The following is a 25,774-nucleotide window of genomic DNA, read 5'->3' on the forward strand; positions in this document are numbered from 1 at the left end:
AAAGATATAAGCAAATGAAAACAGTTGTTATATTACAGTGATGAGATTATGTGTAATTCTACCTTTAAAAAGATTTTCTGTGATGTGGTTATACTGTTTAATGTGAGTTAAAATAATCAATAGAAGACCTGATCTCTGTCTGGCAGCTGATGCTACTTATGCCTTAATATCCATTATCCTTTTCTTTTATAACAATAGAATTTTAGTTGGGTACAGAACTGCCCAAAACAAGTGTACATTTCCCAGCCTCCCTTGTAGCTAGGCCTTACAATGGGACAAAGTCAGAGCTAATGAAATATGAGAAGTGGGCGCCCTGAAACGTCAAGAGTTCGTCCTTCGTCTTTTTCTTTCATCTTGTTACCTGAAATCTTCCTTAGCACATACTATGGGTAGACTGAACCCCATATACGTTTGATTGAATGAGGGACTGCTTCCTAATTTAACGAATGAGTATGTGTGACTCATGAGGACAAATACGTGTTTTCTATTCAACCGGCGTCCAGTACAAGCTCTGAAAACAAGGGGATTATCCATCCTATTTTTGGGTATCAAATGATAATATATTAATATGGTAGAGTACATGTTTATGTTAACTATATTCTAGTGGGAATCATACACATTTACTCCAATATTCCTTATCATTTAAGAGAATGTTTTTACAGAGAACGAGATCCATTTATAGGCTGCTTGTCTGAGTTAAATCAGCAATCAACCTCCATATCTTACATGTTAACCAAAATCAAAAATTGTATTTTTACAGTTCAATAAAGAATGCACTTTGTTTAATTATCATAGTCCCTGGTAAGGTTTGATATAATCCAACAGCCTAGATCACAAAAAAGGATCAATAATTTGTACTGTATCAGGAATAAAATAATCAATTCAAAAGGAGATTGGTAAATATTATTCAAAACAATTTTTATACTTGAAAAATATCCAAATACATCATTGAAGCAGATGAGACATTCTGCCCCAGGTGCTTACAATCCTCCATAATGATTAGGTATGCTATGTCATGCCTACTGTAGTAACAAATTCATTATTATTTTTATTATAATTCAGAATAGGTCAATCAAAAGGTGCTCTGTAAAAACAACATGCCAGTTAAAAAAAAAAAAGGCACTAGAAGCTGACTCAAGAATAGCCTTTTATTCTGTAAATTCTAATATTTATGCGAAGCATGGCCTGTTTAGATGTTTTTAAAAACAAAGGAAAATCAAAATTGAGTAAAAGTTCCAGGGACTAACTTACTCATCATTTCTTGAGTAAAACTGTATACAGCTAGTTCGAGGGCATCTAGTAGAAATCATTATTCAGACTAAAATTCTGTCAGTAAAAAAATATTAGTACTCATGGATACTAAAAGGGCTTAAAAATCGGTCACACATTTGGTTAAGAGAGCATCCTGAAGGCTTGTTTATGTATTTCCTTTTCCTTTAATATGCATCTTAGCAAGACAAGCAGATTGTTAAATAATTTGGCTTTCTATCAGTTAGCTACACATTAACATGACGGAAGACTATTAATATACAAGTCTTGATACCAGGCAAACAACTCCTTTTCTTGTTTTTCCAATTCCTCATCTGGCATGAGCTCATCAACTTTCACAATGTCAAAAGATGGGGTAGAGAAGATGATTGTTGCTGCTTTGTACCTCATGTGTCCGTTTGTGGTTCCTAGGTAGAAGTATAAACAAAAGAGGAAAGGATTTTACATTTGGTTTTTACTACTTTCTGTTTTTATATTGGCTGTTTATACTTAGCCTCATCTCCAAACATTTACAGCAGATTTTAAAAAAATGACAAAACAATATGTGAATACATGTTAGTTGCAAATATCCCACCACGTAGGAATGTACTGAGGCTGACTTTACAAATACAGTTTTTAAAAAGCTTGGATAGAAATGACTTTTATTTTGAGAAAAGCAACATTTGAGATGTGCTGAATCAACAGTGTCAACATACAGAGACTACTGTTCTTGGCCCCCTCATATTGATGAGCCAAAACAGCCAGTATTTATCAGGTCAGCCATATTGTTGAAGAATTTTTAAAATGTATGTTACCAAGAGGAACACAGCTTTATACTATCCAAGTACATACCAAAGGTGTTTCAGCCTTGAACTTGTAGATTAGGAAATTCTACTTATACAAGTAGAATGACTTACAGTTTGAATAGTGTCCAAAACAATGAATTCAGTACAAGTTCAACTTACCGTCCCCATGGAAGCAGTTTTTTCTTTAGCCATCTTATAGGCTTTTTTCATTTTTTCAACTTTCATTTGAGCTTGTTTGGATCGACGACCCAGATGTTTAATTTGATTCTGCTGTTGGTAGGGCCGATATAAAGGTTTGATAGCTGAAAAGGATGAAGGGCATCTAGAAAAGATTTGAATTACAGACAGAAAAAAATGCACCAAATAACATTTAAATGTAAAGCAAGTTGCAAATTTTATTAAAACATCTTCCAGCAACTAGATCATAGGCCTCAGTATCTGGAGCAATATTGCATGCAAGGTTTTAGGCCAGAGTTACCATTTCTGCTTAAATTATATGGCGTAGTTCTTTATTTGTGCCATATGAAGGTGTAAAAATGATGATGTGGATCACGATGATGATGAAAATTATAAAACATGGTATCAATTTAAAATCGGTGTTCCTGGAAAATACCATGTAGTAGTCATTTGAATTATATATATATATATATATATATATATATATATATATACAGACACATACACTCCCACACACCATATACTAACACAAAAAGGTGTTAAATTTCATAATGGCTGAAAAAACAAGCTGTTCTTATCAGTGTTGAGATCAGATACAGGTGGTGCTGTGCCCATAGCCCCCCAGGCCTCACCACTGCAAAGCACATAGGCCCAACTTCCAACCGCCAGTATCAGCCTCGCTCAGCATAACAGCTTTCTTGTGAAAACAAGGGCCCATGTGCGGGGAAAGTGCCTGAGAATTAATACTTCCCCTCCTAAACAGTCCTTAGCCAGTGCCTGATGTACATCCGTGTATAAATATCCCAACTCCCTTGCCCCCGCAGGATAACTTGAGTCGCACCTTCTGCAATGGTTTGGACATTCCCAGAAGGGATTAAGCTCCACTTACCCGCAGAAGTAACTTGTTTGCTAACACACACTGTTTTGGCTGCCTGCCCCTCCTTGTTTCCCTTTCATCAGTGGTTCTGGGAATCACCTCCCAAATAGACTACTCATATCCAAATATTTGATCTCCTGGGAGATCCCAAACTAACACTGCATTCAAAGAAACCTGTAAGAAAGTACTTTTCCCTCTTTAATTGATTTAGGATTTGGCTACTTCATTTGGCTCTTCAGATGACTCATTCTTAGATAATCACTAGCAAGAGTCCAAATAGCAGGGAACCTGGGGTTATATATGGTAGCAGGGAAAATTACACCATTTATTTGACCTTGGTGGTAATAGGGTTAAGTTCTATAGTCAGTACTTATATAGATGAGTTAGAGAAAATCTATTTCATGATGACAGACGACACCCTACACCAGGCCATCTGTCTGGCAAATGTATAGCCTTGATCATAAAATATATGGGCTAAATTATATTATTGGGTCAGCACCACTCATCTCTAGCCCTGGAAAAAACCCAGTGTGTTTGCCTGACAGTGGATCACCAGTGTCTTCATGTACTAAAGGAGTATTTTTTCATTTCAAATATGACTCTGTGGAAATAGACTACCAATAGATCCTCTTCAATCTGATTATCTCTTTCTTTTTTTCTTAAGAAAGCTTCATTTGTAAATAAGATGGGCTAGGTGAGACTTGTAATGGAAAGAAAAAAGGAATGTAATTGGAGCATATTCTGTCCGTATTGTTTCAGATCATAATACAGTCTATTTTGCTACAACATGAGTTTCTATAATGTGAATTGGCTCACATGCTATTGCTAAAGAAGGGAATAATGTCACTGTAATTTATATGCAATTTGTCCTCAGCAAGGGGAGCCGGAATCACAAGAGTAGAATTATAACCTTCAGTAGAAAAGGAAAAGGTCCTCAGTTGTGTGCAGCACAGGCAATGGGAGCCCTTTTGGCTGTATTTATGAAAACAAGAATTAGCACCTGCATCTAGGGCTCTCTCTCCAGAGGCACCCCCCACCCCCCAGTCCACCCTGACTGCTGTTCCCCATGCTCCCTGCCTTGGGAGGGGGGGTTGGTTATTGGCAGGTTGCACTGCCTCTCATGTCCACTTAAAAGGCAACCACACTAGCCCAGGGCTCCACTTCCATCTGCATTATCTCCGTACCCACTACCTGCTCTAATTAAAGAGTGGCCAGCATTTCTGCTCTCTCATCGTACATTTTTTATATTTGCTGTGGTGGCCTCCAGCCGTCCTGAGCTGCCTGTCTGGTGGTACAAGTTATCTCCCCAGGTTCCAGTTGTCCTTTTTGTTAGTGCTCTGTTTACAGAGATGCCTACATTTTGAGCAATCTGCCCCAACCCTATTTTTCCCATATGCCTTATTATTATCTTTCATGAGCTATTTGGCAGAATGTGAACATTTTCAGAAATGCCCCTAGTATTGTGACCCCATTAAAATATCACTTTTACCTAACTTCAGAAACAATCTGTAGCTGGTGTTGATGCATCTCTTCTGTTTGTGGTCTCTGTAATAGATACTTCATTTCTTTTTGTAGACGGTTTGAGATTATTCCAGACTCTGCATAATCAACTATGTCATATATTATCATTGTCCTGGGGATGTTTTTGAGGTTTAATTTTCGCCAGTAGTTATTTCTGCCACCAGAAGATGCCGGGGTCTCATCCAGGAGACTGGAATACTATATGGAAAAAACAAGTAAGAATGATCAGTTGTGGGTACTCCAGAATGTTTTTAGACACATTTCCCAAGGTTCAAATGTCCATTGTCACTTCATCCAAAATGCATTCCTTGATCCCATCTCTGAACTTTATCAGCAACTTTCTTCTATGGCTTATTCCTGACTACTTGACGTTTTAGCTGTTTGTGTACTTAGCTCCCCCACGAGAAGGCATGAGCCTTGTCACACAGTATCACGCTCATAGTACCACACTCACTAAATCTTTAATGGTAAACATTTTATTTTATTTAATGAATAAACATTTTAATGCCAAATACATGATCTGCATAGCTGGTAGTGCTTGTTCATAACATGCTTGGGTTGAGAGGACATTTGCACAAACCTTGTTATAAGAATAATGAGTTCACCTCTGGTACTAAGTGGCAAATTTCACAATTTTCATTTGGAGCTTTGTAGAAATCCCACTTGTATTTATTTATTTTTTTAATTTAAAATATCAAATTAGGAATGTTAAAATGCAAATATATATAATCGATGCAACCTTATAAAATGTTCATTTAAGAGACAGGAATAGGGCCGGAGGATCTACAATGCTTATCAGCTAGGCATTTAGGGTATATCTCACACACACATATGTGCGCACGCACGTACACACACATATACAAGCAGTCTTTTTTTTTTTAAGATTTTATTTATTTATTTGACAGAGAGAGAGATAGCTAGAGCAGGAACACAAGCAGGGAGAGTGGGAGAGGGAGAAGCAGGCTTCCCGCAGAGCAGGGAGCCCGATGTGGGGCTCGATCCCAGGACCCTGGGATCATGACCTGAGCCGAAGGCAGACGACAAGCAGTCTTTCTTTTGTATCATTTAGGCATGCACAAATTTTAATTACTACCATTTGATTGAATAAGCCTAGTCCTCCAACAACTCGTCTCAAATTTCAGTTTCCCCAGTATAACTTAACTGCATAAAGTACAAACTTTGCTGATAGCTCTCCAGTCCATAGATCACTACAGAGATAACAGATGTGTGTGGTGATGAGTGACAAATCATGTCCCTTCCTCCAAAGTGTCAGCAGTTGGTCACTGAAGATCTGTTATTTAGTTGTATCACCTCTTTGTCTCCCAGTGATAAACCCCTGTGCCATTTTACCAAAAAAAAAAAAAAAGATAATCAAAAGAATAGGCCAAAAGAGAAACCAAAATGAAATGAAATTCAAATCAAATGTAAATGGAGTTCTAGAAGAAATAGGTGACAAGGGGATATTGACATTGCCATCATTCAAGAGACTGCGGGTGGGCAGCTAGAGGAACGTGCTGAAGGTGAACTTGGCAACATAAATGAGGAAAGTGGTTGTGACGAAAAGGATGAAGCTGTCCCAGAGGAAGTGACATTGACAAAAAAAGACTCTTCACATTAAAGGAACTTTGAGAGATTTCACAACATTTAAAGCGTAAAGGATAAAATGTTGGTAGGTAATCCGAACTTAGGAGTGTGACAATTCACCAAGGCATGGAAGAGATGCTCACTATGTACTATAAGCTACATGAGAAGAACAAGAAGGCAAGCACTGTTTAAACTACTCCTCATACAGTGCTTTTTTAAAGCTTTATTGAGATTCACATCCCATACAATTCACCCATATAAAGTATATAATTCAATGGTTTTTAGTATATTTACAGTTGATAAGTTTTTTACAAAGAAAACACTTTTCCTCCTCAATGTTTCCAATGTTTTAAATTATAGCGTAATAAATGTTTTGTTTTTCGTTTTCCTATATATTTATAACAGACAATAAGAGAGTTTTTAATGTTTTGACAAGATTTTTTTGAAAGGCATGGAACAATTGTGATTTTTCACATCGATTATTAAGTTTGCTTTGCATGGTTTCAGCTTGCACGGTCATTTTTTAAAAGATTTTATTTTTAAAAAATCTCCACACCCAATGTGGGGCTTGAACCCACAACCCTGAGATCAAGAGTTGCACGCTCCACTGGCTGAGTCAGCCAGGCACCCCTGAACGGTCATTTTATGGCCCTGCACTACCGCACAAAGTGAGGACTGCCTGTATATTTTACTTGCTGAGAGTGGAGTAGTAAAATGAGTAAACATCTCAGAACTGTCAATGACCTGCTCTGTACTTAGATACGTGACTTTGGGCAAGTTTTTAAAAATCTTTTTTTCTTTTTTAAAGATTTTATTTTTTAAAATTTTTTATTGTTATGTTAATCACCATACATTACATCATTAGTTTTTATTTATTTGACAGAGACATAGAGAGCACAGATAGGCAGAGCGGCAGGCAGAGGGAGAGGGAGAAGCAGGCTCTCTGCGGACCAGGGAGCCCAATGTGGGGCTCGATCCCAGGACCCTGGGATCATGACCTGAGCCGTAGGCAGACGCTTAACGAATGAGCCACCCAGGTGCCCCAAGTTTTTAAAAATCTTATTAAACTCCATTGTTCTCATCTGTTAAAGGGTCACATAATCTATACACTTGAAGATTAAAGGAGATAATACGCACAAAAAGAGCCAACAAGGGGTGCCTGGGTGGCTCAGTCGGTTAAGTGGTTAAGTGGTTAAGCTTCTGCCTTCGCTCAGGTCATGATCCCAGGGTCCTGGGGTGGAGCCCGGCGTCAGGCTCCCTCCTTAGTGGGGAGTCTGCTTCTCCCTCTGCCCCTCCACCTGCTTGTGCTCTGTTTCTCTGTCTCTCTCTTCCTCTCAAATAAAAAAAAAAATTTTTTTTTAAAAAGAGCCAACAACAGTGCTGTTTCCATAAGGGGCTCAATAAAAGTCAGCAATCATCTGGGGAGCCTGGGTGGCTCAGTTGTTAAGCGTCTGCCTTCAGCTCAGATAATGATCCCAGGGTCCTGGGATCGAGCCCCGCATCCGGCTCCCTGCTCCTCAGGAAGCCTGCTTCTCCCTCTCCCACTCCCCCTGCTTGTGTTCCCTCTCTTGCTGTGTCTCTCTGTCAAATAAATAAATAAATCTTTAAAAAAAAGTCAGCAATCATCAAGTTTCTCTCTCCCAATATGTCTATCTGGGACTTCTTCCTATGACACCAATCCTTGGCATAGTCACAGTCTGCAAGTATGTGACCCATGTCCTTAGCAAAGATAGTTGGCATCCCCAAGTGCTACTTATTTCCTGGTTCAATCCCCTCATTTTCCAGATTAAGACTCTAAAGGAAATAAAGCACAATTGGGAGTCTCTAAGGCACTGCATTAATTTCATGTGTCACAATGAAGCAACTGAGTGAATAGTTAAGGCCATATATTATTATTATTATTATGAGTCAGAATTTTGGGATCCCTTGCATCTTTAGAACTTGTAAAATGGTGGTAATAATAGTACCTACCTCTTAGGGTTGTTATGAGAAGAAAAGGAATTGGTACTACTGAGTATTTGCTATTATTATTAATCAGGTATCTAGTTTAAGTTTCCTAACTTAGTACTGCTGTCCAGCCTGTTATGCAAACCAGGAACCTAGGAGCCATGCTGGACACCTCTCCTTAGCTGGACCCCGTCTGTCACCAAGGCCCACTGCTTTTACTCTCTACTTATCTCTCGTGTCTTCAGCCTCACAGCCCTCCGCCAAGACACCACCATTTCTCCTGAGATACAGCAGGAACATCCAAACTAGGAGAAGGCTCTTGCTATCCTCTAATCCATTTCCTACACTGCAGCCAGACAGATCTCTTCACTCATTAGATCACCTGATTTCTTAACCCATTAAGAAGCACCAGCTTCTACTTGCACACAGGATCAAGAGAAAGAAACACCTTGCTGTGGTCAAAAGGCCTGCCTGATGCTCTCTCTCTCTCTCTCTCTCTCTCTTTTTTTAAAGATTTTATTTATTTATTTGAGAGAGAGAATGAGAGAGAGAGAGAGCGCACATGAGAGGGGGGAGGGTCAGAGGGAGAAGCAGACTCCCTGCTGAGCAGGGAGCCTGATGCGGGACTCCATCCTGGGACTCCAGGATCACGACCTGAGCCGAAGGCAGTCGCTTAACCAACTGAGCCACCCAGCTGCCCATGCCTGATGCTCTCTTCCCAGCCCTCCAGGCTGCCTACATACCAAACCCTCTGCTCCCTCTTCTCTACCCCACAGACCTGCTTTCCGGCCCTGCAGTTCCTCCTACCACAGAGCCTCTTCCTGGGGCGCAACACCTGCTCAGCCCCAGACTGACGCTGTGACACATTGTTGATTGCCTGCCCATCAACCATTTCCCACTTCTCCCTTGCCTCCAGAGCCCGGATTTTTTTTTTTTTCCCAAGTATGGAACAGCAATATGTTCCAGGAAGGAGGGCCCCAGCACATGAACCATGATTGTTCTAAGTCAATCATGGAAAATGATCCCATTTCCCTTTATCAGTGATTAGGTTAGGGGGAGTATGTGATCCAGTTCTGACCAATGGGACCCGAGGGGAAGTCTGTTGGGGGCTTCTGGCAAAGATTTTTCTTTTTTCTTTTTCCTTTTTTAAGGTAGGCTCCACACCCAGCGTGGAGCCCAACACAGGGCTTGAACTCACAACCCTGAGATCAAGACGTGAGCTGAGATCAAGAGTTGGATGCTTAAGCAACTGAGCCACCCAAGTACCCCCAAAGATTTTTCTTCTTGCGATAAAAAGGAAAACGATGCTTCAGAGTCCCCTTGTTCCTGCCTTTGAAGGAAGTTAAGAATGTGATAGTCATCTTGTCACCATGTGAAGCACCGTAGAGAAGCTGACCCAGAACCCTGATGTCCTTGAGCTGCTGCATTAGCTAGCCCAGGACCCACCTATCTGTGGACTTCTGACATGGGACAATAAATGTCCTTTGTTGTTTAAGCCTCTTGTGGTTGGGAGTATTCTGTCACTTGTAGCACAAAGCATCCAAATAATATATGTGCTGCCGAAGTGAGCACTACAAAGCATCCAAATAATAATCCAAATATTAATAGAACCCTTCCTTACTAGGTCAAATCTCCATTATGCACCCTTTCAAAACCATGTACTTGATTTCACATAATATAAAATTCACCATTTTAACCATTTTAAAAGTAGCACTACCTATCTAATTCCAAAACATTTCTATTGCCCCCAAAAGAAAGGCCACATTCATTAGCTATCACTCCCCAGATGCAAAAAGCCAAATATTATATGATTCCATTAATACAAGCTATCCAGAATAGGTAAATTCAAGGAGACAGAAAGTGGATTAGTGGTTGACAGGGGCTGGAGTGATGGGGAAGAATGGGGAGTGACAGCTTAATAGATGTGAGGTTTCCTTTCGGGGCAACAAAAAGGTTCTGGAACTAGATAGTGGTGGTGTTTGCACAACATTGTGAATGTACTTAATGTCACTGAATTGTACCATTTAAAATGGTAAATTTTATATTGTGTGTATTTTTCTATAGTGAAAAAAATGAAACTTTCTTCTTGGAGGACAAGGTCAGGAGGCTTTTTTAAAGATTAATTTTTTTAAAGATTTTATTTATTTGAAAGAGAGAAAGAGAGCGAGTGAGCATGGGGGGGGTGGGGCAGAGGGAGAGGGAGAAACGGGCTCCCTGCTAAGCAGGGAGCCAGACAAGGGGCTTGATCCCAGGACCTCGAGATCATGACCTGAACCAAAGGCAGATGCTTAACCGACGGAGCCACCCAGATGCCCCCAGAAGGTTTTTTAAAATTGTTGTTTCTAATATCTAAATCTCAATTCCTTACTTGCATGTAATCTTTCAGGGTGACAATATCTATTTCATCAGTTATTTTGAATTTCTGGAAAAGATGTTCATCTTCCATAACTTGATGGTAAAACTTCTTTTTCCCCATCATTTTGCAAGCATCAGCCACTCTCTATAAAGAGAATAGAAAATAGACCTTTAAAACAGTAGTATAATAGCAACAATTATCAGTGCATATTTTACATATTTCTTCTGACAAATACATCAAATATTGTTCCTTTCTTCTAGCAGCTTGCTATTCAATAAAAAGACCATATTTACAAAGAAAAGATTGTATAGGAGTTTTTAAACCATTTAAAATTTGTTTCCATAACCATATATAGTTTTAAAATGTAGCTGGAGGAGTAGCTGAGTCTACAACCCTCAGAGAACCACAGTGTTTTAAAAATCTGTTTTTATCCCCCCTTAAAAAACATTCTTTGCCCTTAACAAAACAAATCTGTAGCGTCATTCGTGCTGTCAAGGCAGAGAAAACTTCCTTGGTTATTAAATAGGTTGCCCTAGGAACTGCAGCGAAAGGTGTTACTAAGGCCAGCTCTCTTTTATGTGTTAGTTAATACCTCACCCCCAAATGGAAACATGTACGTTTCAGATTGCCTCCCTCTCCTTCAGATGACATCCTCTGTGGCCAGAGTAGTAGAGCATTTTTTTTTTCCTCTCTGAAATGTTGGCATTTTGTACTCAAGGACAGCCCCTGATAGGGCAGAGGTAGAAGAATGCTAGAAAATACGGAGGCCCAAATCTCATCTGGCCCTGTTTGTACCATACCCTTTCACATAACGCCCATCCTTTGCTAAGAGCTATACATAGACTGTGAGTAGAGACTTAAGTACTCCCCACCCTCGTTCCCACCCCCCATAAGTATGTGCTGACTCTTCTAACACATATTTATATTACATATCTGTGCTTCTGGCCACAAAGTATATGCTTATGAGAAGGGAGACTGGCTTAGATGAAAATTCAAGTATCTTTGGATTCCAGATCAGTTTCTCTTTCCCTTTGTATCTCAGAATGTGTATTTGTGAAAGCATGGGAACTCCAGGTTATAATGCTGATATGAGGCCACTTGAGACGAGATCGAAATTTGGAATGTGTTCTTTTTACTTAACACACAATACAACAATGAGCCTGAATGTATTTTCCATTTCATTTTTCACTTTTGTTATTGAGAATATTTTTTATTTTTCTAATTCCAAAGCTTTGAACATGGACACACACGGAAAATGAAAGAATATTCAAATGGTTGTAGTTTTATTCCTAAGGCACTAAATTGAAGGGACAGCAACTGTTTATGTGATGAACGTTCCTTTAGGCAGATCATCTTTGTTTTCCATTTCATTAGTTTCTTTATACAGTATGCATCTTAAAGAGAAGGCAGTATTGGCACGTGTCACCATTATGCTTTCTTGCAATTAATTTCCTGTGGGCTCTCATTAACCATCCTCACAGTAACACTAAAGGTAAAAGCAAATAAACTGTACAGAGAACATGTCTGAAAACTGTACAATTTCTGCTTTGAGAATTTCTTTAGCTATAACTGTATTTTACTTTAGCTCAAGTTACTCCGTAAGGGTATTTCTTGTCAGTCCCTCCCCACTCTACTCCACTCAGCCACCACCCACAACCTCTCCAAGCCCCAGTTTCCTTATTTGTACAGTGCCTCAGCTGTGTGGCTCAGCTGTGTCAGGCCCATCCCAGTATCCAGCCAAAAAAACCCTATGCCTGGCAGCATGGGGCAGGCTCGCTGCCCACTTGCGACAGGGGCTTGAAAAAAGTTTGCCCTCCAATGGCCAGGATGTTCTTTCTCCGGCATCTGCTGGAGATGACCAGCGTCAGGAAAGTGCTTCTGGGTCGGAAGGGATGGTTAAGAAGGGCCCAGGCCCAGGTGAAAGGGAAGGGCGGAAACGAGGCAAGGAGCCCAGGATAGCTGCCAATCAGACTAGGATTCAAGAGGCAGGTTCCATTCTTAGTGGGTGACTCAAAAGGTCAAAGGGGGGCATCTCTAAATTTGACACCTCCCCTGATACCTGGCATCACTGTGGCCCAGAAGCCCCCACAGGCCTGCAGCTCCGTGCTGGCCTAGATCCCCATACCTGCGCTCGTGAAGTTACTCTACTATCTCAAGTCACTTCCCCGCCCGGCTGGAAATTCTCACTCACGAAGGTAGCAATAACTGGTATCCCTGCACAGGCACAGAGTTTCCTGGTCTGGAGCAGTTCAGTTATATATGGGCTCCAAATTCACGAAACCAGCACACCTGCTGGGGTTGTTTAAACCTTGAAGTGGGCACAGGGCGGCAGATAGACAGGGGAGTATTCAAGCCTCAGTTCTGCCCCTGACAAGCCTCTCCGAGTTCCAGCTTCCTCACAGGCAAAAATGGGAATAACATGTACCTCACTGGAGTTATCAGGGGGCCGTATAAGAGAACATATTGAGCAGGCTTCCTGACTCAAGAGTGGTTATGAGCACAGGCTCTGGAATCAGGATCACTGGGTTTTGATATCGGTTCCTTCCCTTTCTAGCTGTGAGACCTTAGGCAAGTGACTTAGTCTTTTAAAATGGAAGATAGCCACAGAATCTACATTCTAGAGTTTATGAGAATTAAATGATAATGCACACAAAATGTTTAACACAGTACTTGATAGTGCTCAATAAGGGCAGCTCTTATTAATAATAATGTTTTTCCTTTTTACATAAATGCCCAATCCTCAAAAAGAACAGGGATCTTCAATTTAAGCGAATGGTTGCTGGACATTAATGTTTCAGAACTGCCAATTTACCTGGAGGCATTCCAGGCCACGGTGTGTGTTGGGGGGGGGCACCTTTATGACAGTGCTTGTCAAACTATATTGTGCCTAGGATCGTCTGGGGGTCTCGTTAAAACACAGGTGCTAATTCAGTGGGTCTAGGGTGGGGGCTGATAGTCCACATTTCTAATAAGTTCCAGGGGATGCCAGTGCTGTGGGTCTGCAGACCACACTCTGAGTAGCAAGGCTTTAGAATATTCTAAATATAGCTGGAGGATGAACTATAGTGACAACCCTCTGTAAATAAGCATTGCTCTGAAAATAGATCATCGAAGTAGGTAACTGAAATGAGATCTCTTTTTTGTACACATGGCTATCCAATTGTTTTAGCACCATTTGAACTGATCTGGCACATTTGATGAAAATCAACTGATCATCTATGAGTGCACATATTTCCAAATTCCCTATTCTATCTCATTGATTTACATGTCTGTCTTTAAGTCATCACAATACTGTCAGGATCACTGCAGCTTTTTAAGCCTTGAAGTCAGGTAATGAAAACCTTTGTTCTTCTTCTCTAAAGCGGTTTAGGCTATTTTATGTCCTTTCACTTGTTTTTACTGTGTGTGTGTGTGTGTAAATACATGAGAAATACTGTTGGGAAATGATAAGGAAATGAAACTAGTATTGGAAGTAAGAACCAGGGAAAAGACAGAACAACAACAAAACTGTGTTCATCAGTGAACTTAAATTACACGTCTGAACTAAAACTGACTTATTTATTTCATACTAAGAAATAAGTGGGGGCTCCTGGCTGGCTCGGTCGGTAGAGTGTGAGACTCTTGATCTTGGGGTTGTGGGTTTGAGCCCCATGATGGGTGTAGAGATTACTCAAAAAAATAAAATCTTTAAAAAAAGAGAGAGAAAGAAGTGAACTTAGGAAATTTGGATCAGTTTGCTCAACACAGTTTCTACATTCAAAGGACCGGTACAAACTTATAGTGAGAAAAATTCTCCTTCTACAGGTTTTCTATCAACCGTGAATCCAAGTGTTACCAGTTTGTTACGAAGCTGAAAAAGGAATCCTAATCTGTTCTTTCATGTTCTCATCATTTAAATCCTCTCAGAATGTTTAGTGAAAAACTCAAACTAAACAGTGTTATCACATTTGTATAATAAGAACAAAAATTTTTAAAAAACATATTTGTGTGAGCATTTTTATGGGCAAAAAAGTGAAGGATACACAGTAAACTATTAGCAGTGCTCACCCCAGGCCAGTGAAAGGCCCAGCACAGAGGAGAAAGGCATGAGGCACAGTTTCCTTTTTTAAAAATCTCTGTGCTATTTCCTTTTTTCCCAACAGTCACTTTGTAATTTAAATAAAAACTAAAGTTATTATAGAGCATTTTAATGAGTTTTAATATACACACAGTCCTTTCCAGTCACAGCCTTTAAGTTTCTCATTTGCTCCGGCCTGCAGACAGTAGGGGCCACCAGGAGCTGACCCAGGAGAATTTCTGTTCCTGGAAAAGTCTCATCATGCAATCTCAGAAAAGCAACACTTGATGATATTTTATAGGAATGATAAGCTTATTCTGTACATGAATGTGGCATGAAGTTATTCCCTGAGCGTAGGATAAATATCAACTTTTGCATGCGAAGTCATTCTATACAAATGAACAAATACTAATGTTTCCAGAACACCATATTCCATATGAAAACACAGAGTCCATTTGATATATTCTGAAACTGAATGAAATGTTCTCTGATGTTGCCTGAGAACACAGAGAAAAGCAGTCTCTTTTTCTTTTCTAATATTCTTCAGAGAATAAATGCTGTACATCCTGTATCTGATCAGAAACTCCCAGGCTGAGTGGTCTATCCTGAACATGGGACAGTACTGATGATTTGGGATGGGCCATACTTTTCATGTAAAATATCTCCAGAAGGCTACAGGAAAATAACCTTTGATGTATGATTTATAAAAGGCTAAGTATGAGAATGCGCACGTTTTTTTCCTCATAGTCATGTTTAAGGGCCAAAGGAGCAAAACCTACACTGTAGCAGCACTGCAGATCCTTGCTATTAAAAGTGGGGTCCATGGACCAGCAGTAGTGGCAGCACCCGGGAACCGGTTAGAAATGCAGAATCTCAGGTCCCTTCCCAGACCTAATGAACCAGAAACTACATTTTAACAAGATTCTCAGGTGATTCCTATGCTGTAGACACAATTATGGTAAATATATATGAAATTTAAAAGTATGAGAAATCATATAAAGAAGGATAAATATTTTAAAACTTCATTTTCAATCAATAGTCCAGCACACTTTTTTTTCTAAATATGCTACCAGAATCAAAGAAACCATGGTAAAATGTCTTTAAAATAAAATGGCATCAAATGTTCTGCATAATTTAAAAGCCCTGACCAATGGGCCACTTTAGTCCATTATTAACAAACCAAAATTTTATTTTTTTCTTTTCTTTTAACTTAAATTCGGTTAGCCAACATATAGAACATCATTAGTTTCAGATGTAGAGTTCAGTGATTCATCAGTTGCGTATAACACCCATGCTCATCTCATCACGTGCCCTCCTTAATGCCTGTCACCCAGTTACCCCATCCCCCCACCTACCTCCCCTCCACCAACCCTCAGTTTCTTTCCCATAGTTAAAAGTCTCTCATGAACAAGCCAAAATTAAATACAAAGAAAAGTGATGAGTATTTTTAAGGGCCTCTAAAAGTAATCCATTCCAAATATTTTTTTAGCTAATAAACAGAGACACCCTGAAACATGATGATTAAAAAAATACTACCCGGCTGCTGGGCTGTTTAATGGTGAAAACACTTAGTCTGTCCACTTTGAATGCAATTCAGATACTACATAGATGTTAAGAAGCGAAAGTAACATAAAATGGGGGCACCTGAGTGGCTCAGTCGGTTAAGCATCTGCCTCCGGCTCAGGTCGTGATCCCGGGCTCCTGGGATGGAGCCCCGCATCGGGCTCCCTGCTCAGCGGGGAGCCTGCTTCTCCCTCTCCTTCCCGCTCATGCTCTCTGTTGCTATCTCTGTCTCTCTCTCTCAAATAAATAAAAATCTTTAAAAAATAAAGCAACATAAAATGTACATCATGAAACATCACCTCATTTGATGGCTTAAATAAATTTCTTCCACTGAAATACTTGTTACCATGGCCTTCAGTATGAAGAAAAATTTTAAATACGATGAAAGGTGGAAATGTTTCACCACTAAATCTGAAATAAAGACCAAAAATTAGTGATTTGGCATCAGGTTTGGGGCTTAGTTACTTCTCCTCCTATACTTAAGATAGTTCCCATAGTTTCCTGCAGGCAGGGTAAAGGCTCTGCCAGAGCACGGAAAGAATGGGCAATGATATGGATTCCAGAGATGGAAGAGCCACAGTGGAGTGTGTGCACTCACAATTATTCTCATTCACCTGTCACACTGGACACATCATGGGAGATAAGCCACTCTCAAGGCAGCTTTCGGCCCAAGAGTCATGCCTCAGTTTCCTCACATAATAAATGTAAATAAGAATAACACATTTACTCTGTAATTATACCCTGAAAACGTATGAGGACTTGAGAAAATAAATTTCTAAGGTTTCTTCATTTTAACAAGTGCTTCTTGAAATAAATTAGCATAGAAATATTACCTGAATCTAACTTTACACTTCATGCTAGGATCTTTCAGGAGCTCAGCCTCTAAGGGGCTCACTTTCTTCAGTATTTCATGTGTCACACAACATTCCTGAAATAGATGATGATGATGCTATAAATGGAAAATGGTACCCAACCCAGATGTAATTTACTGAGAACAAAGGTGGCATGGTAAAGTGAAAAGTACACCAGGCTTGGAGTTCTGAAGACCTGGGTTCTAGTCTTGGCTCTTCCATTCATCAACTGTGTAACCCTGAGTCAGTTACTTCCAAGTTGGAGTAGGTGTCCCTCCTTGACATCCCAGGCATTGTTCTTTCCCCATGACAACACTTTTCACCATGTATTGTAATTAACTATGAACTAATCTGTGTCTTCCACTAGACTGTAAGCTGCATGAAGGTACTGATCCTGTCTTTCTTCTTTACCATGTATGCCTAGCATCTAGTACAGTCCTTGGAACACAGCAGGTGCTGAGCAAGTATTTGATGTTGAATGAATCATCACTGTAAAATGAGGAAGATAATAGTAATGTTACTAGCTTTTAAGCACCTTTTATATACCACACACTCTGTTACATGCCTTATAGACATAACCTCATTTAATCCTTACAACTCAGCAATATTATTCAAATATTATCATTTCCATCCTTCCAATGAGCAGGCTGAGACTCTGGGAGTGTCTGTAACTTATTCAAAGGCATACAGGTAGTAAGCAGACAAGCCAGGATGCAAACATAGGTCTCTTTGACTCTAAAGCCCCACGACATGACCCTGCCAACCTTTATGCCTATGACAATCACATAAAAATGTACACCAAAGGGTTTTTAAAATGACAAATCATTATTAATGTCAGGTAGGAACCTGAAGTGTTAGGATACCAGATTTTTAAAAAAGAATTAATTTCCTTCTTTCTGTTATTATAAGCATCTAAAGTTATAACAAAACCAGTACTATGATAATTAAATGCAAGTTCTGTATGTGAAGACAATGGATTATGGACCTGAAGTGTCACCTGTTTACCTGAGTGGGTTTTCTCTGAGGTATTCTGCTTTTACTGGCATCAGAAATGGGTCTGGGGGTCAGATGGTAAAGAAGTGTACATACGGCTCAGACGTCATGATTTTTTTCAGAGCTGCTAAAATTACCTTAATGTGGCTATTACTAATTATAAACTATTATAATCATAGGTGATTTTCTTAGAATACTTGGTATTATATGAAGGAAAGCTTTCTATGCTCTGCTAGCATTGCCAGAGTTGTTTTTTGGCAGAGGGGAGGGAGGGGATATGCACCTTAGGGTTTTTTTTTTTTTTTTACTTAAATAGGACCATATTATTCATACTGTTCTATACTTGCCTTTTTCATTAATGAGATATCTTAGCTATCTTTGTACTGCAGAATCACATACAAGGCTGCAAGGTTTGACACCATGAAAGCACCAACACTTATTTAACCAGCATCCCATTGTTTGACATTATATGGTTTATTTCTTTGCTATTACAAACAATACTGCAATGAAATTGTACATAAATTGTATAATGGATTCCCAGAAGTGAAATTGTTGGGTGAAGGTAAGGGCACTTTTAATTCAGAGATTTTTCTTGTTGGACAATCAGTGTCCCACATCTTCAAACAAGAAATTGAATTTTTTAAAAACATCATTTTGGTTTCAGAAAAAGAAATAATAGTCACCTACATTATTTACAAATAAATCCAGAAATATTCATTTAGGGTTAACCAAAGAAGCAATCCCAGAACCCCATGCACTATTATTAGATTCAAATAAAAGAGACAAAAAAGGTTATATATTTTATCTTTACTTAACAGACCTTTTAGCTTACAAGTAATTAGATCTGTCAGCGAAAACAAAAAGCAAAATACATACCGCTGCACAAACTGTGTGCTTTAGGAGTTGAAATATTGTTTTGTCCATATGAGATAACCAAGCTCTCTGGATCCTTTGAGCTGAAATATCTTTATTAGCTCTGAGAAGAAAAACAAGAGGTTAACATTAATGAAGTAGTTTTCATTTTCCTAAAATCTTGGGGAACTCTGAATTTATGCTTCTTCCCCCTGCACTCTCCCATCCCCTACCCTAAGACTGACCTAATGAGGAACATTTGGATGTGGTAATTGGAACTGGTCATTTGTAGAATCTAGTCAGAATGAGGATTTAAGATATTTGAGAATATTTCCCTTAGGATTAAAAAAAGTCCTGGCTAAAACTTTATCAGCAAAAGGCATATATAACTAAAAATGTAAGAAGAGACAAATTTGCTTTCTAAAAACATCCATGACCTAAAATGATTCCATTATAGTTAGTTCTTAAGAACACTGTCCAACTAGTCCAAGTGCTATGAAAATAGAATATAGAATACTCAAAGTTACAGTAGGTCCAATTCTTTTCTGGGAACAGACAACCAGGCCCTAAAAAAAGAAACTCCTTTCTCTAATCTTTGCTTGAAACAGGCTCATCCAAGTCAGGTCAGAGAATTATCTTACTTTGGATCACATCTCAGTACTAGCAGATTGTAGGGATCACCCTCTCCAAAACCCCCCAATCCCATCCTTACCCCTCACAGGGCTACATGTGAAGAGAGGTAGATACTCCTCTATAAGGTCACCATTGGCTGGCAAAATGCAGACTATAAGATGTAGAGTAGAAAAAGCCTGACATATGGAAACAAAGCTTTAAATCATTGCTGATGCCATTTATTAGTTGTTTAACCTTATGCAAATCACTTACCTTCTCCCAGTTGCTGCTTCCTCACTTATAAAATGTAATAATAAGACTGCTTCACAGAGTTGTCAGGATCAAAGAAATGTGTGTTAACATGCTTTGCAAATTATGAAATACTATAATTATAATAATTACTATTCAATTCAAAAGTAATTTTAAAACACACTAAAAAACCTCTAATTTACAAAACAAGAAGTGTTTGATGTTAGCTGGGTGAATACGGTATGGAAACCGACCAGTTGTGGAAAATGATAAAGGGCGAAAGATGGCTACTTACTGTTGTACTGCCTTTCTCTTTCCAATATTTGACAGATGCATTTTGTAGTCTTTTCCTGAGCGTGGATTATCCGATTTTGGAACACCAGTAACTGATGCCTTTGAAGAACGCTTCATTTTCCTTATGATGAAGTGCTCTGAAAGTATACAGATTCAGCATTTGAGGTCATAATCTATATTCTTGCATTATTTGGACAAGACTCAAGTGCCATATGAATGTTGGGCTAATTCCAGAACACGTTACAAAGGCAGGCATCATGGATCTGTTAATGTTGCTTACAGTTTACATGCTTTATGTACTACAAATATTCTGAGGGACATGGAAAAGACAAGTGGATCTATCCATAGCCTTCTAACTGGTCCACCAGTCTTCAGTCTCTGTGTCCTCTTGGTCCTCCTCCACACCACAGCTCGAGTTAATTCTGTAGAGCAATAATCCAGCTTTCTGACTCCCCAGCTTAAAATCTTTAAGGGACACTTCATTTCCTCCACACTGAAGTCCAGACTCCTTAGAGTTTTCTCAATCTACGGTCCACTCTTTCAAATATCAAAACACCAACTTTCACCAGCATTCCTCTCTAGACTCTGTGAGAACAAGAACTTCTCACCAAAATCAGCCAAAGTTTTTCAACTCTGTACCATTGATCATGCCATTTCCTCTTCCTGGAGTGACTTCCCTAGGGCCAGCAAACATCTATTCATCTTTCAAGACCCCAGCTATTTGATGCCTCTTCTCTGAAGTTTTCCACCCTCTCTTTTTCAACAATTGTTCACCCTGTCTCCAAGGTCCCATAAAACCGTACATGTTTTTCTTTCACAGTACTTCTCATGTATGATTTTTCCTGGCTGTCACCCCACCAAGCTCATTGAGGGCCAGAGGCATCTTGCTAACTATGGAATCCTCCATGTCTAGCGAGAGTGGAGAATTTTACATGCTTGTTTAAGAGCTTTCTGTCCTGGTTTTATCATGGAATAGCAGTGAGACTTTGTGCAAGTTCCTTAACCTCTTGGTACCTCAGTTCTCTCCATGGTAAAGTGAGAGGGTGTGTACTAAATGTACTGATTCCACCTTTGGTTTTCTATCCTTTGATGCATTACTCCGATTTGGATGCAGTTCCCAAATTCTTAGTCACTGCTTAGTCTCTTCTACTAAACCAAGGGCTCTTCATTTTCTTCTGGTGCCATGGACCCCTATGGACAGATTCCTAAGAACTACATTTTATAAATGCATAACAAAAAACACATAGGATCACAAAGGACTCTATATTGAAATCACTGTCAAAATATTCTCAAAAACAAAATTATAGGAATCTGTCCTCTTCAGGCGTTAAATAAGACGGGCGCTCTAATAACTACTGTATTTGTGAGGTGGTAATGAGCAGAAATGGTATGTCAAGAAGTCTGCCATGACTGTAACACTGTATGAAAGTATCTGTGCTTTCTACTGGTGACTAAGTCCCAGGTACTGCTGATACTACTGTGCTTTGTTGCCTACACTATAAGTGACAGAAATGTTAAAGTTCAGTTAGAGATCAGTGAAAATAAAGTTGTAATTTTTTTCCCCATCTAAGTTCATATACCCCTTGAATTAAGAACTCCTGCCTTGGGGCGCCTGGGTGGCTCAGTCAGGTTGAGCATCCAACTCTTGCTTTCAGCTCAGGTCATGATCTCATGGGTCGTGGGATCAACGGGGAGTTGGCTTGAAAATTCTCTCATTCTGCCTCTCCCCCTGCTCTCTCTCTTTCAGATAAATACATCGGCCCTAATTTATCACTATACTTCACACTTTTATATACATGTGCCATTCCATTACAAATGCGGAGCCTTCAGAGTCTTCTCAATATTTGTCCTTGAGGATAGGGATAGGGATGGCTTGGAATATACAATTCTCTTGAGAAACAGAAAAGCAGCCCTTAACAGGTGGAAGTTGGCCTGGCACTCACAGCTGGGATTTGGTACTATCCTCGCTTCCTAACAACACCCAACCCAGAGCAAAGCCTGGCTTCTTTGAATTCACCCCCAAATTACCTAACCAAAGCCCAAACCTTTTTTTTTTTTTTTTAAGTAGGCTGCATGCCCAGCGTGGAGACAAACGGGGTCTTGAACTCACGACCCTGAGATCAAGACCTGAGCTGAGATTAAGAGCCTGATGCTTAACTCACTGTGCCACCCCAGGCGCCCCAGCCCAAATCTTATAATAAATTTTTCTAGCACCCTCTCACTGAGATGCCCTGCTGTGCCAAGTTGTGTGTTTTCCTTGCAGCAGTGAGGCATAATAAACCCAACTTGTTCAACTACAGATGTGTTCCTAGTGGTCTTTGGAGGGCGCGACGCGGCCTCACACAAACCCCCAAAATCTTTTGGATGCCCGCCTGGATGAATTTACACTTTCTATGGGGGTGAGGACGTGTAATATAGATTGAAATATGACGCATACCCCCATTATGAGACAGTATAACAATTATTTAGGCGAGATCACAGGCTTTAAAGGCAGACTACCTCAGTTTGGATTCCGGGTTCCCACTTTTTCCATGAGGCCTCGTACAAATTACTTCTCCGTGCCTCGGTTTCCTCATCTACTAGATTGGGAAGAATAATCGTACTCACCTACCTGGGTTGTTGGAAAGATTAGATGAATATGTGTAAGGAGTTCAGATCAGAGCTGAGCACATAGTAAACACTGTGTTAGTGTTTTGTTAATTAGTGTACTCCTGCTAATTAGATCATTACTCTCATTATTACCTTTTCTAGTAGCATTAAGGGACATTTGATTCCCAGAGAGGGTCAGGGCCTTTCGAGACTAAAGGATATGGCAAATTAGATTAAATTTAAAAACCTCAGGAACTTCCAGCCCACGGAAAAAAAAAATCTGAAAACCTTTTGTGAGATAATTCCAGGCCCCAGGGGTCGGCAGCTTCCGGCTGTGAGACTTTCAAAGACGCCTGAGACCAGCCGAGCGCCCCCGCCCGGCGGCCTCCGCGCACAGGATTCCCAGCCCACGCCGCTGGGCGCCCAATCGCGATAGCGAAGGCCGATTCCCTGCGCGGCGAGGAACCCGGCGCCTCCCTCCTCTCGCCCCCGCGGGCCGCCCACACTGAGCTGGCGCTTTCCTGCCGCCTAGCAACGGTCGGCGCAGGAGCGGAGCCTCCGGGAGGCGGGGCTTGCGTTCGCTCCCTGACTGAGGAGCGACGCGTTACCGCTCAGCGACGCCGCTCCGAGACCAGGCTTCCGAACAAGTCCTTCGCGGGATCGAATTGGCTGGTCGGCAGTCATCTGCACCGCGGCCCGCTTGCGGTCAGAGGAATCAGGGCCCTACCCGGCCGCCGTAGCCACCTCTCTGTAGTGGGCGGGGCCAAAGCCGGGGTGACCCCCGCCGGAGCCACCTCTGCCAGCAGCATGTTCAAGGTGAGAGCGTGGAGCCGGGTCACAGCTGTCACCGCCCTCTCCCGGCCTCGCGGAGCCCTGCTCGCGGTCTCGTGGGCTTTCCCGGGGGCTAGGCCCGGTTCGCCCCGAGGCTTTTCCCGCCTCCGGGCCGGTGCGTCCGGACTCCGCGGTTCATTCACTGATGCGCTAGGAGGGAGGGGTTGCCGGGCGGAGGCGTGAGATCCCAGGGTGGGTGGGTGGGCCCTGTGGGTCTTGCTCTCGTGAATAAAACACTTTGAAAAGTTAAAGTACCCACCAAAGTATTCACCCCTCCCACCTCCCGATGGTTCCCTATTGGGTTCTTGGGTAAGGAGAGGCCAGCCTAGGGCACTGCAGGGTTCGGCTTTGGTTGCCTGGCAGGGTCAGGTTTCAGAACCTGGTGTGTGAACCGGGTAGGGTCACCTTTGGAGAAGCTGCTGTAGAATTTGGGGAAGCTGGTGTGGGAATGGCTGGAAGGGTGGGAAGCTGGAACTTAGTTCCCCTCCCAGGTGAACATTATTTAGTATAGACAAGTCGATCCCCTTCTTTACATTTGACGAACTTTTGTCCTTTGAAAGAAATCGCTTTTCAGAGTCAAGGCTTTGTTTCGAAAATCTGCATTTTAACCTGAAACCATTATTCTACTTTTTTTTTTAAAGATTTTATTTATTTATTTGAGAGAGAGAGAGAAACAGCATGAGAGGGGAGAGGGTCAGAGGGAGAAGCAGGCTCCCCGCTGAGCCGGTAGCCTGATGTGGGACTCGATCCCAGGACTCCGGGATCATGACCTGAGCCGAAGGCAGTCGCTTAACCAACTGAGCCACCCAGGCGCCCATTATTCTACTTTTTTTAAAAAAGTAAATAATGTTTTCTATCATGAGAAATCACAAGCTACAAGAAATTAGTCTACAAAATTGAGTCTTCAAGAAGCATAGCACCCATAAAATAGTGCTAATGAAATCTCAAAATTGTACTACTTGTTTAAAAGTTTTATTGTGGTTCTGCAGTGTGCTTTGGGCATGTCAGGACAGGCTATAAAATCAGAACATGGATTCAGCCTTACAGTCCTGGCATTGCTGCTTTCTAGCTGGGTGACCTTGGGCACATCACTTAACATTTTGTGCCTGTTTTCCTATCGGTGAATTTGGGGGAATAGCATATACTTCATAGGGTTGTTATAAAGAATAAGTGAGTGTAAAGCACTTGGAAGAGCTCTTGGCATATAGAAGGGCCATCTAAGTATTTACTTTTATTTTGTTTTCAGGCTGGTTTACTTAACCACCACAGATCATAAGCAACTTGCATTCATTCGATAAATTTGTGTTGAACACCTATTATGTGCTAGGAGCTCAGCTCAGTTTTAGGGTTGTACCACAAAGGATATGCTGTGATCAGTTTATATGGGTATCAACAATGCACTGTGGTAGTAGAAAGGAGAGCAGGATCTCCTCTGCCTCAGGGGTTCCCCTCTACACTGGGGGTTCTTGCCCTGTGGTCTTCAGCCCGTCAGTGGGTCTATAGATAGAATTCAGGGGAGTCCCTAAACCCTGATGGAAAAAAAAATCTTTATTTTCACCAATCTGCAACCGAAATGTTAACATTTCCTTCAGTTATGAGTGTAGGTAACTGTTCCAGTTAGTTATTGTTGGGTAACAAGCCAGTGAAAACTAGTGCCTTAAAACTACAATAATTTATTATTTCTCATCATCAGTGGGTTGCCTGGGCAGTTCTGGCATCCCCAAGTGGCTGAATTCAGCTGGTGCCTAGACTTTAAGGTGGTCTTACTGTCATGTATGGGGGCTTGGTGCCCCTCATTTTGCTTTCCTTGGGCTTCCTCACATGGTCACTGGGTTCCAAGAGGGCAAGTCCGATTGTGCAAACACTTAACCTGCTTGCATCACATTTGCTGATGTCAAAAACAAGTCACGTGGCCAAGCCAGAGTCAATATGGGTGCACTACACAAGAGCATGGATATGAGGAGGTTCATTGGGAGCAATTAATTTAATAAGCTAATACAGCAATAAATCACAATAGTATTAGCAGTACCTGTCATCAATAGAAGTCACAGGACCAATAGACGTCACAGATATTTTCATATCACAATTTTTGCAGATCGCAAAGTGTCATTTATGATCATCACTACTTCAAAATTACAGTAGTTAAAAGACTCACTGTTAGGTCCTTTTATTTAATGAGGTAATGAGTATATATTATTGTATCACATTTTGAGTTTTTTTTTTAAAGATTTTATTTATTTATTTGAGAGAGAGAGAATGAGAGCCAGAGAGCACGAGAGGGAAGAGGGTCAGAGGGAGAAGCAGACTCCCCGCCAAGCAGGGAGCCCGGTGTGGGACTTGATCCCAGGACTCCAGGATCATGACCTG

At 40.8% G+C, this 25,774-nt stretch overlaps 2 protein-coding genes across 3 annotated transcripts in view; one reads left to right on the forward strand and one right to left on the reverse strand.

Annotated features, from left to right (window-relative positions):
- Nucleotides 1-1,002: 1,002 nt before the first annotated feature.
- Nucleotides 1,003-23,021, reverse strand: CXHXorf58 (chromosome X CXorf58 homolog). 2 transcript variants are annotated; one of them, XM_027609670.1, is made up of 9 exons: nt 22,865-23,021; nt 19,989-20,124; nt 18,857-18,956; nt 16,970-17,064; nt 16,436-16,547; nt 10,529-10,660; nt 4,598-4,827; nt 2,214-2,376; nt 1,003-1,676 (listed from the first exon to the last, which is right to left on the reverse strand). In XM_027609670.1, the coding sequence occupies exons 2-9, from the start codon at nt 20,102-20,104 to the stop codon at nt 1,656-1,658; spliced, it is 969 nt and encodes a 322-aa protein (XP_027465471.1). In that variant the 5' UTR covers nt 20,105-20,124; nt 22,865-23,021; the 3' UTR covers nt 1,003-1,655. The 2 variants fall into 2 exon arrangements, with proteins under 2 accessions (XP_027465471.1, XP_027465470.1); XM_027609669.1 differs by lacking the exon at nt 22,865-23,021 and adding an exon at nt 22,730-22,828.
- Nucleotides 23,022-23,088: 67 nt separating this feature from the next.
- APOO (apolipoprotein O) overlaps nt 23,089-25,774 on the forward strand; it is a 60,849-nt gene continuing 58,163 nt past the window's right edge. The window contains exon 1 of the mRNA XM_027609671.2: nt 23,089-23,392. Coding sequence (XP_027465472.2) covers nt 23,384-23,392 — 9 coding nt within the window. The 5' untranslated portion in view covers nt 23,089-23,383. The remainder of the gene's footprint in view (nt 23,393-25,774) is intronic.

This window comes from Zalophus californianus, chromosome X (assembly GCF_009762305.2).
Source record: "Zalophus californianus isolate mZalCal1 chromosome X, mZalCal1.pri.v2, whole genome shotgun sequence".
Lineage (NCBI taxonomy): Eukaryota > Metazoa > Chordata > Mammalia > Carnivora > Otariidae > Zalophus > Zalophus californianus.